Raw genomic sequence first — 12,193 nt, 5'->3', positions numbered from 1 at the left:
GGCAGGGACAGACAAAGGCCTTTATGAGGAATACAACATGTAAAAAGTCAACAAAAAGACAATAATATAGGATAAAGAGTGGTCTATTCACCATATTCACATGGTGGTGACTTTAGTCTTTCATCATCATACACCCATGTGTACACAGCAATAGCAAAATGCTCACCATGTGAATATGGTTGATGTATAAATTCTTTGAATCGTGTTCGTATATTATGTGCACGTAACATGGTAGCAAGAGAATATCTTATCCATAGTGCAAATGACTTGATTGCGAGTAACTTGGACTACCTTCTAAAACCTTTATAATGGCTCTATCAATCTTCTCTTCAATCTCGGTTTCTCTCTCTTTCTCAGTATATTTGGGCTATAATGCACATTTTGCCAGGGTCGGACTTGTGGAGGTGGAATCCTGCCTCTTCCTTTGATATCGCCCCTCTTAATGTTTTAACCAAGTTTACGCCAAGTTTAGATTTTTTTTAGGACATTTGATCCCTGCTTCTGGTCAGACTGAATTAAATCAAAACATTGGCTTTGATATATTTAATACTTATGTTTGATGTCACTATTTAACAATTTAACAATAAAAAAGAAAAGTATGTTGTAAAATGTAAATTTTTATTTTGATTAAACATCTATACCAGATCTGTTGTGATATTATATATCTGATATTTAAGTGTATATAGGGCCCCTCCTGTTTTTTTTTTTTTTTTTTTTTTTTCACAAATCGAACCCTGCATTTCGCACATACTCCAAAGGGGGTTCCACTTTGGACGACCAGTAGCTGTTGGGTTTCCCACACAGAAGACCAGGGTTCAACTCTTAAGTGGTTACACACACCTTATGAATCTCACTTTCTGCAGCAATGTCCATACAGTACCTATCCTGTTCTCTCCAGGTCAGTCGTTCTCAACCTGTGGGCCGGGGTATCACCGGTGGGCCGTGGGGCTTTTGCAAGTGGGTCCCAAAATAATTGGCAAAACACTACGATTTTTAATGATACTAAAACATCAAAAGATTATGTAAAAAAGAAAAACCTCATGATTTTCTTTTTTAAATCCTGAAAATACACACGGCCCACCCATCTGACCACTTAACATACTGAACAGAGACGGGGGTTTCACGCGGGTGAGGTGTGCTCGTACGTTTTTTTACGCCTCCGTGTATAGTTGGAAACCTTTCTTATGTTAACCCATTCTGAACGGGCATTTTGGTGTTAGCATCATGTTATGCTTTAGCTATTGAAAAATAGCAGATCTACAAGCTCATATCGCGCCACCGAGTGGCGCGATACGAGCTTGTAGGTCTGCTATTTTTGAAAAATCGAAGAGCGACTGACATTTCTAGAATCTGATCTCAGGTCAGAATGGGTTAATCAGACCAGTGTGTGTCCAGTGGAAACCTCGTATGAATCTGATCTCAGGTCAGAATGGGTTAATGAGAAATCGTTTACGCCTATACCATAGACTGTAAAAAATATGGACAAAGCGTTCCCCGGGTCTAACATGAACGTAAAATGAAGCCTGTAATAATATGCTAATTCCTGATGTAAGTCGCCATCTTTGGTACCAGCTGGCCATTGGCTGGCTCCGTTTTGTATACCAGCTGGTCATTGGCTGCCCAGACAACGAGGCGGGACTTCCCCCCTTCTTCTCCGTTGGTTTTTATTTTGACTCGAGTGGGAGGGGAATCCCGATCATAGACTGTAACGGTAGCCACGCCCCTCAGAACATACGCGATGTTTTTTTTTCTTTATGGTAATGTTTTTAATTAATGGGACCATAATTTTCCAAAAAGAATATTATGACATTAGAAATGAGACTTTAAACTAGTGACTGGAAGAAGAAAGTATTCATGACCATGTTTATTAAGGTAATACAGTCTAGGTGAAGTTGGGCCAAAATACATGGGCCTCTATGGAGCTATGGGGCTTTTTGGGTCCGGTCCAGCGCCACAACAGGCCATTATATGAACTACCGATTTCAAATGAGGCTTCACGAAATATCTGGCTGACTGCCCCCCTGGCCTATACACCTATTCATCCATTCAATGGCAGTTGTTAGAGTAGCTCCCCCAGTGACCCCACATATGTAGCCTATATGCAACCAGCACTGGTGGAATCTGCACATTATGTCATACCCCTGAGTGCAAAAGTATAGGTCAAATTTATTATATGCCATCACGCCAATGGAGCATGTCTGATTGACAAATCCTGACACTGTCATAATATTTGCTAGAGAGGTAATAACTGGGAGCTGATGGTAGGTGTGGCGCTCCACCTCAGCAATCCATCTCCCAGGGGTCTCTAGCGCATTGTAGCGGGGATAGACTAGTGTTACCGGCTGATACCGACAATAAGCCACTCCCGACCTACTTCTAATATAAACCTGAGTGGTACACCACATTAAAATAGACACTTGACAGATAACAGAGACCTTTGAATTATAACAATCAATTGAGATTTGGCTTAGTATGGCTGAGTTATAAAATACCAGTCCAGGACCAGAGGAAAACATTTCACGTACACGTCGGGATGGCCCCAGTCGGCAAGCGAACGGAGAGAAAACTCGACGGACAGAATGTGAGAAATCTCTCTCCCCCTCCCCCTCCTAATTTCGCCACACAGATCCTATGTAAGAGTATGTATGTCACTTTAACCGGCCGTGTTACGTGGACAGATGGGTGGGCAGCGAACGAGACAACAGGTTGAGAAGCACTACTCTAGGTTGCTCTGGTGAAGGGACATGAAGACAGTGTAGAAGGAGACCTGACACTCTGGTGAAGGGACATGAAGACAGTGTAGAAGGAGACCTGACACTCTGGTGAAGGGACATGAAGACAGTGTAGAAGGAGACCTGACACTCTGGTGAAGGGACATGAAGACAGTGTAGAAGGAGACCTGACACTCTGGTGAAGGGACATGAAGACAGTGTAGAAGGAGAACTGACACTCGAGGACATTCAAAACAATGCATACAAATGCAATTAAAACAGCAAACTCAACCACACCTGAACATTATGCAGACTCAACAGCTTTACATATTAGTAGTTGTGTGTCCCGACTCCTGGGTCTGCGCTTTTCAGAATGTCACCACCACCGTCATCTGGTGGTGGCCAATTCATTCATATCAAATATTCGCTAAAATGATTGCATAGCGGTTTTCTTAGGTTTATGACATTACATAACATACAATATCTGACTTTACTGTTAAGGCACTGCAAGAACGTAGTTTCATATGATCATTATTATCTGTTTTTTGTTCTTTTCATTTGGCAAAATAACTGCGGCGATAAATGCGGACTATACAGAATAAGAACACCCAAATCAGAGACGGAGCATGAGGAGAGCAGTCTCTTAGTAACATCTAGAGAGTTCATTTAAAAGTGAGTTAAAATAGCGCTTCAGATTTCACTGCATATGGCTATGTGTGTGTGTGTGTGTGTGTGTGTGTGTGTGTGTGTGTGTGTGTGTGTGTGTGTGTGCGTGCATGCATGCGTGAGTGCGTGCGTGTATAAGTGTGTGTGTGTGTGTGTGTGTGTGTGTGTGTGTGTGTGTGTGTGTGTGTGTGTGTGTATAAGAATCATCTGAAGCAGTGGTTCTCAAAGTGGGGTCCAGTGGGATCTTCAGGTTTCCTCAAGGGGGTTCCAAATGGAACATTTACAGGTCTGTATAACTATGAGAGATTTATACATTCTCAGAGTTACGAGGGGTCCTCGAAATGTGTAAAAGAAACGACAACAAAAAAACAGTTTGAGAACCACTTAATCTGAAGGGAAGCATGTGTTAAGAAGTATAGGGGAGGCTGAACAAACAGTCAAAAAGGGACACGCACATCTATGTACGTGTTATGCATGTGTTAGGAGCCTCTGCGGTGGTTTGGGGGTTCTGCATACGCTGCTTACGGAGCATGGTATAGAATCTATAGATCAAGGTAAAAAGGTAAAGGGGAGGAGCGGCTCTATAGGTTGCTGTTGCATTCGCGACACAGGATCCTGTCGCCGTCGGCGGGGAAGAAGCCGGCTCCGACCAGGGTCACCGAACACTGGGAGCAGGTGAAGCACGTCTGGTGCCACTGGCGGTCCTCGAATGAGATGTACTTCCCTCCTCCGAAGCCTGAGGCACAAAGGGAGCGAGAGACGGACAGCGTTTAATAATGGCGTTACTTATAGCTAACATTTAAAGGACAACTTTAGTTTTTTTCAACTAAGGTTCATGTTTTAGGTTGTTATTAGAGAAACTACAAGGTGTGTGTAAATTTTCTTTCATTTGCTGCTTTCTTTTGTTTTTGGGATTTTAGCAGTTTTTGACAGGGGGGCGGCGGCATTCGAGCATGGGGCTAAATATGTATTTCTTTACAAAATATTATGACGATTTATTTTTGTATTATTTACTATAGTCCTAATAAACCCCAAGAAATTACATCTGAAATTACATCTGACCTTCACAAAAGATCACAGGATCTACTGAATGTGACAAACTGACATATTGAGCCTATACACACAGTATAAGCCTTCCCCCAGTAGGCTAACTTCACATTCAGTAGATCCTGTGATCTTCTGTGGCCAGATGTAATTTCCTGGGGTTTATTACCACTATAGTAAATAATACAAAAATAAATTACCATAACATTTTGTAAAAATATACATATTTAGCCCCATGCTCGAATGCCCCGCCCCCCCTGTCAAAAAGAGCTAAAATCCCTAAAACGAAAGAAAGCAGCAAATGAAAAAAAATTAACACTAATCTTTTACTTTCTCTAATAACAACCTAAAACATGAACCTTGGTTGAAAAAAACTAAAGTTGTCCTTTAAGACCTATATTTCCCTGTTCTTTCTGTTGCCACAAAGGAAAAAAATAATCCATCTGACACATTTGCGCCGTTTCCTGAATGAACGAGCTTGTCTATGTAAAATGGAGACGCGCAAACACGGGTCTCGGGTGTTGCACGAAAGTCGGTGAGCCATGCTTTGCCGTCTGTGGTGATTTCGGAATCCTTCTAATCTGCCGTATTCAATATAGGTCACCACTTTTGTTTTGGTCTTGTTTACGTTAGATATTGAGAGAGAGTTTATCCTTTAGTAAAGGCCGTGGAAGTATTCACACTAGATTTATTGGTGAAAGGAGGAGATCAACGTCAATGCAAATTAGTCATGGTGAAGCCCTCCACAGACTTAATATAGTAACCGCGAGGTCACAAGGACTTTTTAGTGAGCTCCTAACATCGACATTCTGTATAATCACCTCAATCTGCACCTCAATTCAGAGAAAAACCCCAGCTAAAGATTGCGCTTATAATAGAAGTGGACGGAGCGGAAACATTTCAATGACGTCACACCGTGGAAACAAGCATTGTCTAAAATGGTAAACGGTGCATTTATATAGCGCCTTCATCCAAGGCGCTTTACATAGATTGTGCATTACATTCACCCATTACACACACATTCATACACTGATGGCGGCAGGAAACCATGCAAGGCCCCGATCTGCACATCGGGAGCAATTAGGGGTTCAGCGTCTTGCTCAAGGAGTCACTTCGACACTAACTCTGCAGAGCCCGGGATGGAAAACTGGTAGTAACCTTACGGTTCCCATCCAGCTGCTTTACTACCAGCCACTGCCGCCTAGCGACGGGGAAGCTACTGCTACTACTCGGTGGATCAAAGCGAGGCTATGCTGGATCAATACAAATAAACTCGGGGAAACTTGGGTTTGGCAGAGAATGTGTTATAAAATAAGGACCTGACTGAAAAGACCTTGGCGAGGAGGCTAAATGATTTGGACAGTTTAATGAGTTCAAATATACAGTAGCTAAATATCTAAAATGGCACAGATGCTTTCCCGGTTTTAAAGGATTTTAATGAGTTCAAATATACAGTAGCTAATATCTAAAATGGCACAGACGCTTTCCCGGTTTTAAAGGATTTTAAAGGATTTTAACACAGTGATATATATAGTGCAGACCTGTGATGGGTTTACTGCAGGCTTCACACTTCTTGGCGTAGATGCTGCCAAAGCACACCAGGCAGTAGGGGCTGTCGTCTCGGGAGGTGAAGTGCTGCCCGGCGAGCTGCATCTGACACCCAGTGCACACAAAACACTCCTTATGCCACGGCTCGTCCCGATAGGTCACTCCACCTTTAGCCAGGGTCTGTCAAAATATATACAGTACACACATGGATATGCATGGATTAAAAAGCCGAAATCCAATCTCACGCCTGAACTTTTTTGTATTGCCTAAAGTCCTAGGCCAGGGTTCCCCAATTAATTTTCCTCAAGGGCCATATTTTGACTAGCGTACCAGGCTGGGGGCCGAGTCTGCACGCGCGAAGTCGAGGTCTTGCCCTGAAAATTCATTTTCAGGGCAAGACCCCATTTGAAAAGGATGCCCAGTTTGACATGCATAGGCTACTGACCCCCATTTAATGCCATTTATATCTGGGACCCTTAAAAAAAAAAAGAAAAAAACTTCTTTTTTTTTTTTGGAAATTCTTTCATGGGCCACAAGGGGGCGCTCTGTGGGCCGCAAATGGCCCACGGGCCGCCTATTGGGGTACCCTGTCCTAGGCCCTCATTTATCAAAGCGGCGTATACGCCAAAATATGGGTGCACGCCGGAATTACCGGAAGGCAAGGCAATTAAGCGGGGGAAACTTTTGTAACCATGGTTTCCATACGTTGTGTGTGGTCGTATTGCAGTTGTTCACGTCGCAAAAAACGAGGGCAAGGCTTGATTTCGTAGGGCGTGCCAGATTGATTTCAGCCGTCACATTTATCACCGCTAGGAATGAACTTAAGGAAGGATCAACTGTTTGCGATCACTTTATAAATGCCGTGGCGACATGACTGTACTATAAAACCGACACTCGAATTTGGGGCAGATTTTTACACTCAGTTGATAAATGAGGGCCCTAATGTGCAATTTGTCAGACAGTGTGAAAGGACCGAACTGCGACACATTGAGAGTTTGTGGATAGAGCTCTTTTCGCTGCGCGACATGACATTCTGGCTTCTATGCAATCCAAATGACAGCGACTGAGAATCCATATAAGTGGCATTTAAAGACCTTATTGAGACAGTGGGGCAGTTCAAAGTAGCCTACTTGTGACAATGCAGCAGTGTGCGCTAAAACGAGACACGTTAAACAATGTGAAGTGGAGGAGAGAGCACTCTGTCTGTTAAGATTGAGCACTTTTACAGCACTGGTCCTTGTTTTACCTCTTGTCCTCAAAAAGGGGACACACAAAGAGAGAAAAAGAAAAGAAATGAAACATGTCAAGGAGCCAGAAGCCTCTCCTCGGCTAACCTTAACTAACCAACGATGTAGCATTTTCTGATAAATGATGATTATTTAATCCACTTATGCTTAACCAATTTAAGCCTGGCCATCCCTATTTTGGTCATACTGTAGCGTTATAGGCAAAACCTCAAAAATAGCAAATCAGCGTGCAACATTAAGTGTCTGAAAATGTTTTAATACCAGATGTTCAGGCCACGGTCAAACAAAGTGTTCTGTCTGGGGTTTTAAGTGGCTAACAACTAAGTGAATGAGTCACAGTTGGTACCTTTTTACAGCGCGTGCAGCGCGGAGCGAACTTGTCCTCGTAGCAGGACACGCAGTAGTGCTCATCCTTGTCAGGGATGAAGGACTTAGAGCCAATAGGCTGCTCACAGCTGTGGCATATGAAACAGGCCTCATGCCACGTAGAGCCACCATATTCCAGCTTCCTCGTACCTAGGGGACGGAGAGAGGGAGAGAGAGAGAGAGAAATGAGTGTTACATTTGTAAACAAACCTACAAACAACCAATTAGAGAAATAATGCACTGAGAGTGAGTGAGTAGCGAACAAACGAGAGTAGCAGGGATATAGAGGCAGAAGAAAAGTTGAAATTATATTTAGCAAAAGTATAGTACAGTACAGTATAGGTCTGTGATAAATTAATATATTTAAAGTGGTATTGTTCTTTGAATAAGCATATTGCTCCGGGGTTTTACCAGGTCATATCTGATTGAGTTCATCTTTCAAGTCTCAAGTCGAGCTCTGCTATTATATATTATTATTATAATATACATGCAATCATTTAATAGTTAATACATTTCAAGAGGCTGTACCAATGCATCATATATCTTGCAAGGACAGCGTTCTATCGTATGTCTAGTGCGGGCATCATTGCTGATGTCCTTGCTGTGTCATTATAGGCTGTTTTGCAATGCAAGCCGTCGGTATGCAAGCATCTGCACCAATACAATAATTTATTGTACTTGGTGAATAAAGGGAATCTGACAGTGAAACGAAGCCCAAATGAGATGATAAATGACAGTGGGCAGGAGACAACAGCACCCAGAGTGTCCTTCACGGAGAGGAAATATTTTCGCGGAAAGATAAACTGAGTGAGAACAAAAAAGGAATCGCTCCATCAACAATACTTCAACATCTGGATGACAATCTCTGGCACCAGGGGAGCATTTCAGCGCCGCCTATCAGATCCATCTTGGTAACCAAAAGAGCTTCTGAGGATTCCATCGCTGTGTCTTTGATCTCCCTCTCTCTCTCTCTCTCTCTCTCTCTGGGCAAAACACTATAACCTAGTGCCCAATTGTTTAACAGAGTCAAGTATGTGTGTGTCAGCTTTTGAGTGCGTGCGTGTGTCTGTGTGTCTACATGCAAAACACTACAATAGTATCTGCCGGCTCTATTAAAAGACACAGGATGGGACTTAGACTTGAGAATAGAAACAAAAGCACTTATGCGCGCACACGCACGCACGCACGCACGCACGCACGCACGCACACACACACACACACACACACACACACACACACACACACACACACACACACACACACACACACACACACACACACACACACACACACACACACACACACACACACACACACACACACACACACAGGCAGCATACTAAATGGACTGAACAGTGTGAACAGTGTGCTATTAACTTCCTGTGGGCTTCCATGGGGGGGGGGGGGGGGGGGGGGGGGGGGTATGATAATGTAGAGGCCTGGCCGACATGCAAACATCTTCACCCCCAAAAAAAGAAGAAAGACGGAATGGCCCCAAAATAAGAGGGGAACGCCGCTCGTCTCTTCCTGGAATCGTTTGCCATTTTTTTATGAGCGCTGCGTTGGCCACTACGGTGGTGCTGAAATAGACTGGGCTGGCTTATCTCTTGTTATCATCAGAGCGCTGGCAGCCAGCCAGCCCTCAGGATTTGGCTCGCACACAACAAGTCAGGCAGACTGGCAATTACTCTGTCACATTCGGCGCTGGCTGCCGCTCAATCGCTAACTCCAGCCTTCCTCTTCCTCGCCCCGTTCTCTCCCCGTCTCTCTTGTCTATTTTCTAAATCCCCTTTTCTCCCTCGTTATCTATTTGATCTGTATAGCTCTCCATCTTTCAAGTGCTCTTTCTTCCTGGACCGAGTGCAGACATGCTCCATGACACGTTTCCCCCCTTCAGAATGTGTTTGTCACGTCAGGAACTTTCAATTTGCAATGTTGACACGTGATATTATTTGGGATATACTGAATGACACTAATGCCTTTTTAATGACCTGGCGTCCCTATTTCGGAGATGTCATAGGAGAAAAACCGTAAAGAAATGTCTAAAAAAAGTTAAATAAATAAGCAGATCTACAACATTGCTTCTCAAACCTTAATTTACATTTCAAGGACTCCCCTTAACCTCTGACAGGTAAATGGATTTTGTTCCATTTGTATACTGTATACTGGACCAACTAGGGCTTAAGTGGGTTAAGGAGAAGAAAGCATGCGTAGGAGGGCTGGTGTGTGACACTGTGTATATACAGTATACAGTACTAGAAACCAAGCAAGTATAAATCTGACATTCTAAAACGGTTAGTCCCAATACGTGATTCTGATTGGCTGGTTTCCGTTGTAAATCTCACGAAAGTCCACACCTTCAATCACTTTATATCATTCCCAGCTGATCCCACAGCTCTGTCGCTGAACTGGGGAACGGGAGCACTTGATTGACTTTATCCCATTCTGAATGGGAACCCATTTTGGTGTTAGCATCATGTCGTGCTTTAGCTATTGAAAAATAGCAGATCTACAAGCTCATAGCGCGCCATACCGAGTGGCGCGCTACGAGCTTGTAGGTCTGCTATTTTTGAAAAATCGAAGAACGACTGACATTTTTAGAATCTGATCTCAGGTCAGAATGGGTTAATCAGACCAGTGTGTGTCCAGTGGAAACCTCGTATGAATCTGATCTCAGGTCAGAATGGGTTATGCACCCTGGCCGTGCGGGCATCCAAGCACCGCTTAGATGTGGGCGGCCTCGTAAAGACAATCAAGCGCCTCCTATTCCCCCGTCACCCGAGATGGGGGAATAGGAGGCACGGGGGCCGAGTAAAAACGTAATATTGCTATATATGTTTGTAACCGTTGTTAAGGCTGGCTCATGGGGAGACCAGACGGAGTTTAAAGCAGCAAAAAAGTATTTTATCGAATAATTAATGAATAAAGTTAATCAAACAAATCATTTCCGCGTTCCAAAATAAAGCTGGCAGCCGGGAACTGCTGCCCAACTATCAAAAGATGAACAAAAGCAAGGGGTGCTCTAGTGTGGATGCTCCTGCAGCCTGCCTGAGGAATGGAGAAAGCAGAACATCAACACAGCAGGTGTTTTATAGTGTTTGGGGAGGACACTGGCCAGGTTGTCTCCCTTTCTGCAGATTTCCAGCTCCGCCCTCCAAAATCCAGCACTGCAAAGGGATTGGGTTATAAGCACGCCTGACACAGAACAGCATACACATTCCTTAAAGCAATGAGCAATAATAATTATTATTAAAAACGCAATAAGCCACGCGAGGTCCCACCTTACCGCATATTTTATAATGGCCGACAGGGTCGGAGACCCTCCACTATGTGTCGGGTCTCACTACGCCTCTCAGCCATTATAAAATACCCGGTATAACCTGAGACCTCTTATGGCTTATTGCTTTATAAGGCTCCCCCCACAGCCCAAATGGAATGATCTTCTATGCATACAGTAACATGTTTTATGTAATCAGACTGATTCCACTGCCAATCTCTCAGTCAAATTATAAAAAAATATAAATCAATAAATTAAATTAAATAAGTCTATAGTAGACTGTCAATAGAGAACTGAAGTCTGATGTCAAAATCGCTAGTCCACGGGTTTGTGTACTTTTTAATTTGTATTAGATCGCCTCATATGAGAACTGTGATTGAAGAATAAACAATAGATATGAAGAATCATCATCATCATTTTTCGACCGCGGTCGAGATCATGGATTCCACAATGCTACGTCAGACTTCCCGGTCCTTCATTGCCACCCCCAGTCCCTGCCTACTGAAGCATGTGTCCCTATAGCGATGACATCAGGGAATCAACTGGCAACTGACAGAATCAACTGACAACGCTAATGTTACTGCTGCCGAATTTGTTTTCACTAGAAACAGACCGTATCAAATATAAGTGACTGACTGTCACCGTCCGAGACAGTTTGTTTATTTTTGGACAATTCTTTTTATATGAGACGATTTTAAGATGACCCCATGTTATTCTCCATAATAGAACAACTTCCGCGAACCCCTGTAGGGACCAGGGGATGAATGAGCGAGTGACGTCAGAACTCCGGCGCTCTATAGTCGACTACCAGTCGACAATAGACAACATTCGCCCAATCAGATTCAACTTTAACCCATTCTGACCGGGCACCCATTTTGGTGTCGGCATCATGTTATGCTTTAGCTATTGAAAAATAGCAGATCTACAAGCTCCTATCGCGCCACCGAGTGGCGCGATACGAGCTTGTAGGTCTGCTATTTTTGAAAAATCGAAGAGCGACTGACATTTCTAGAATCTGATCTCAGGTCAGAATGGGTTAATCAGACCAGTGTGTGTCCAGTGGAAACCTCGTATGAATCTGATCTCAGGTCAGAATGGGATAAAAATCCTCAGTCGGACTCGGAGACGGCCCTACGCCTAGTACGTATATACCGTAAAACATGTCGTATCCGTTCATTTTGCATGTCTCACCTGGCATGACCGTCTTGTCACAGGCCACGCACTTGGAGGAGAACTCGTTGCAGTAGCAGTCGTTGCAGAGCAGGGCGTCGTCGTGGCTGGTGAACGGCTCGTCCGCCAGGGAGCGGTCGCAGCGGAAGCAGCGGAAGCAGTGC

The 12,193-nt window shown here is 43.7% G+C and overlaps 1 protein-coding gene across 2 annotated transcripts in view; it reads right to left on the bottom strand.

Moving 5' to 3' along the window:
- Nucleotides 1–2,063: 2,063 nt before the first annotated feature.
- fhl3a (four and a half LIM domains 3a) overlaps nucleotides 2,064–12,193 on the bottom strand; it is a 54,720-nt gene continuing 44,590 nt past the window's right edge. The window contains exons 3-7 of one of the 2 annotated variants that reach the window (XR_014569033.1): nucleotides 12,051–12,193; nucleotides 7,563–7,732; nucleotides 5,963–6,149; nucleotides 2,900–4,113; nucleotides 2,064–2,767 (exon numbers count right to left, since the gene is read on the bottom strand). The exon at nucleotides 12,051–12,193 is cut by the window's right edge and continues 32 nt beyond it. Coding sequence is in view for 1 of the 2 variants with exons in the window: in XM_083761024.1 (XP_083617150.1) it covers nucleotides 3,959–4,113; nucleotides 5,963–6,149; nucleotides 7,563–7,732; nucleotides 12,051–12,193 (655 nt within the window). In the remaining variant the exon portion in view is untranslated. Of the gene's footprint in view, nucleotides 4,114–5,962; nucleotides 6,150–7,562; nucleotides 7,733–12,050 lie in introns of both variants that reach the window. The other variant, XM_083761024.1, reaches the window with a different exon arrangement.

Source organism: Protomyctophum parallelum (genome assembly GCF_964188405.1).
Source record: "Protomyctophum parallelum genome assembly, chromosome: 3".
Taxonomy (NCBI): Eukaryota; Metazoa; Chordata; class Actinopteri; order Myctophiformes; family Myctophidae; genus Protomyctophum; species Protomyctophum parallelum.
The sequence above is the reverse complement of the archived record's forward strand: the minus strand, read 5'-3'. Positions and strand labels throughout refer to the sequence as shown.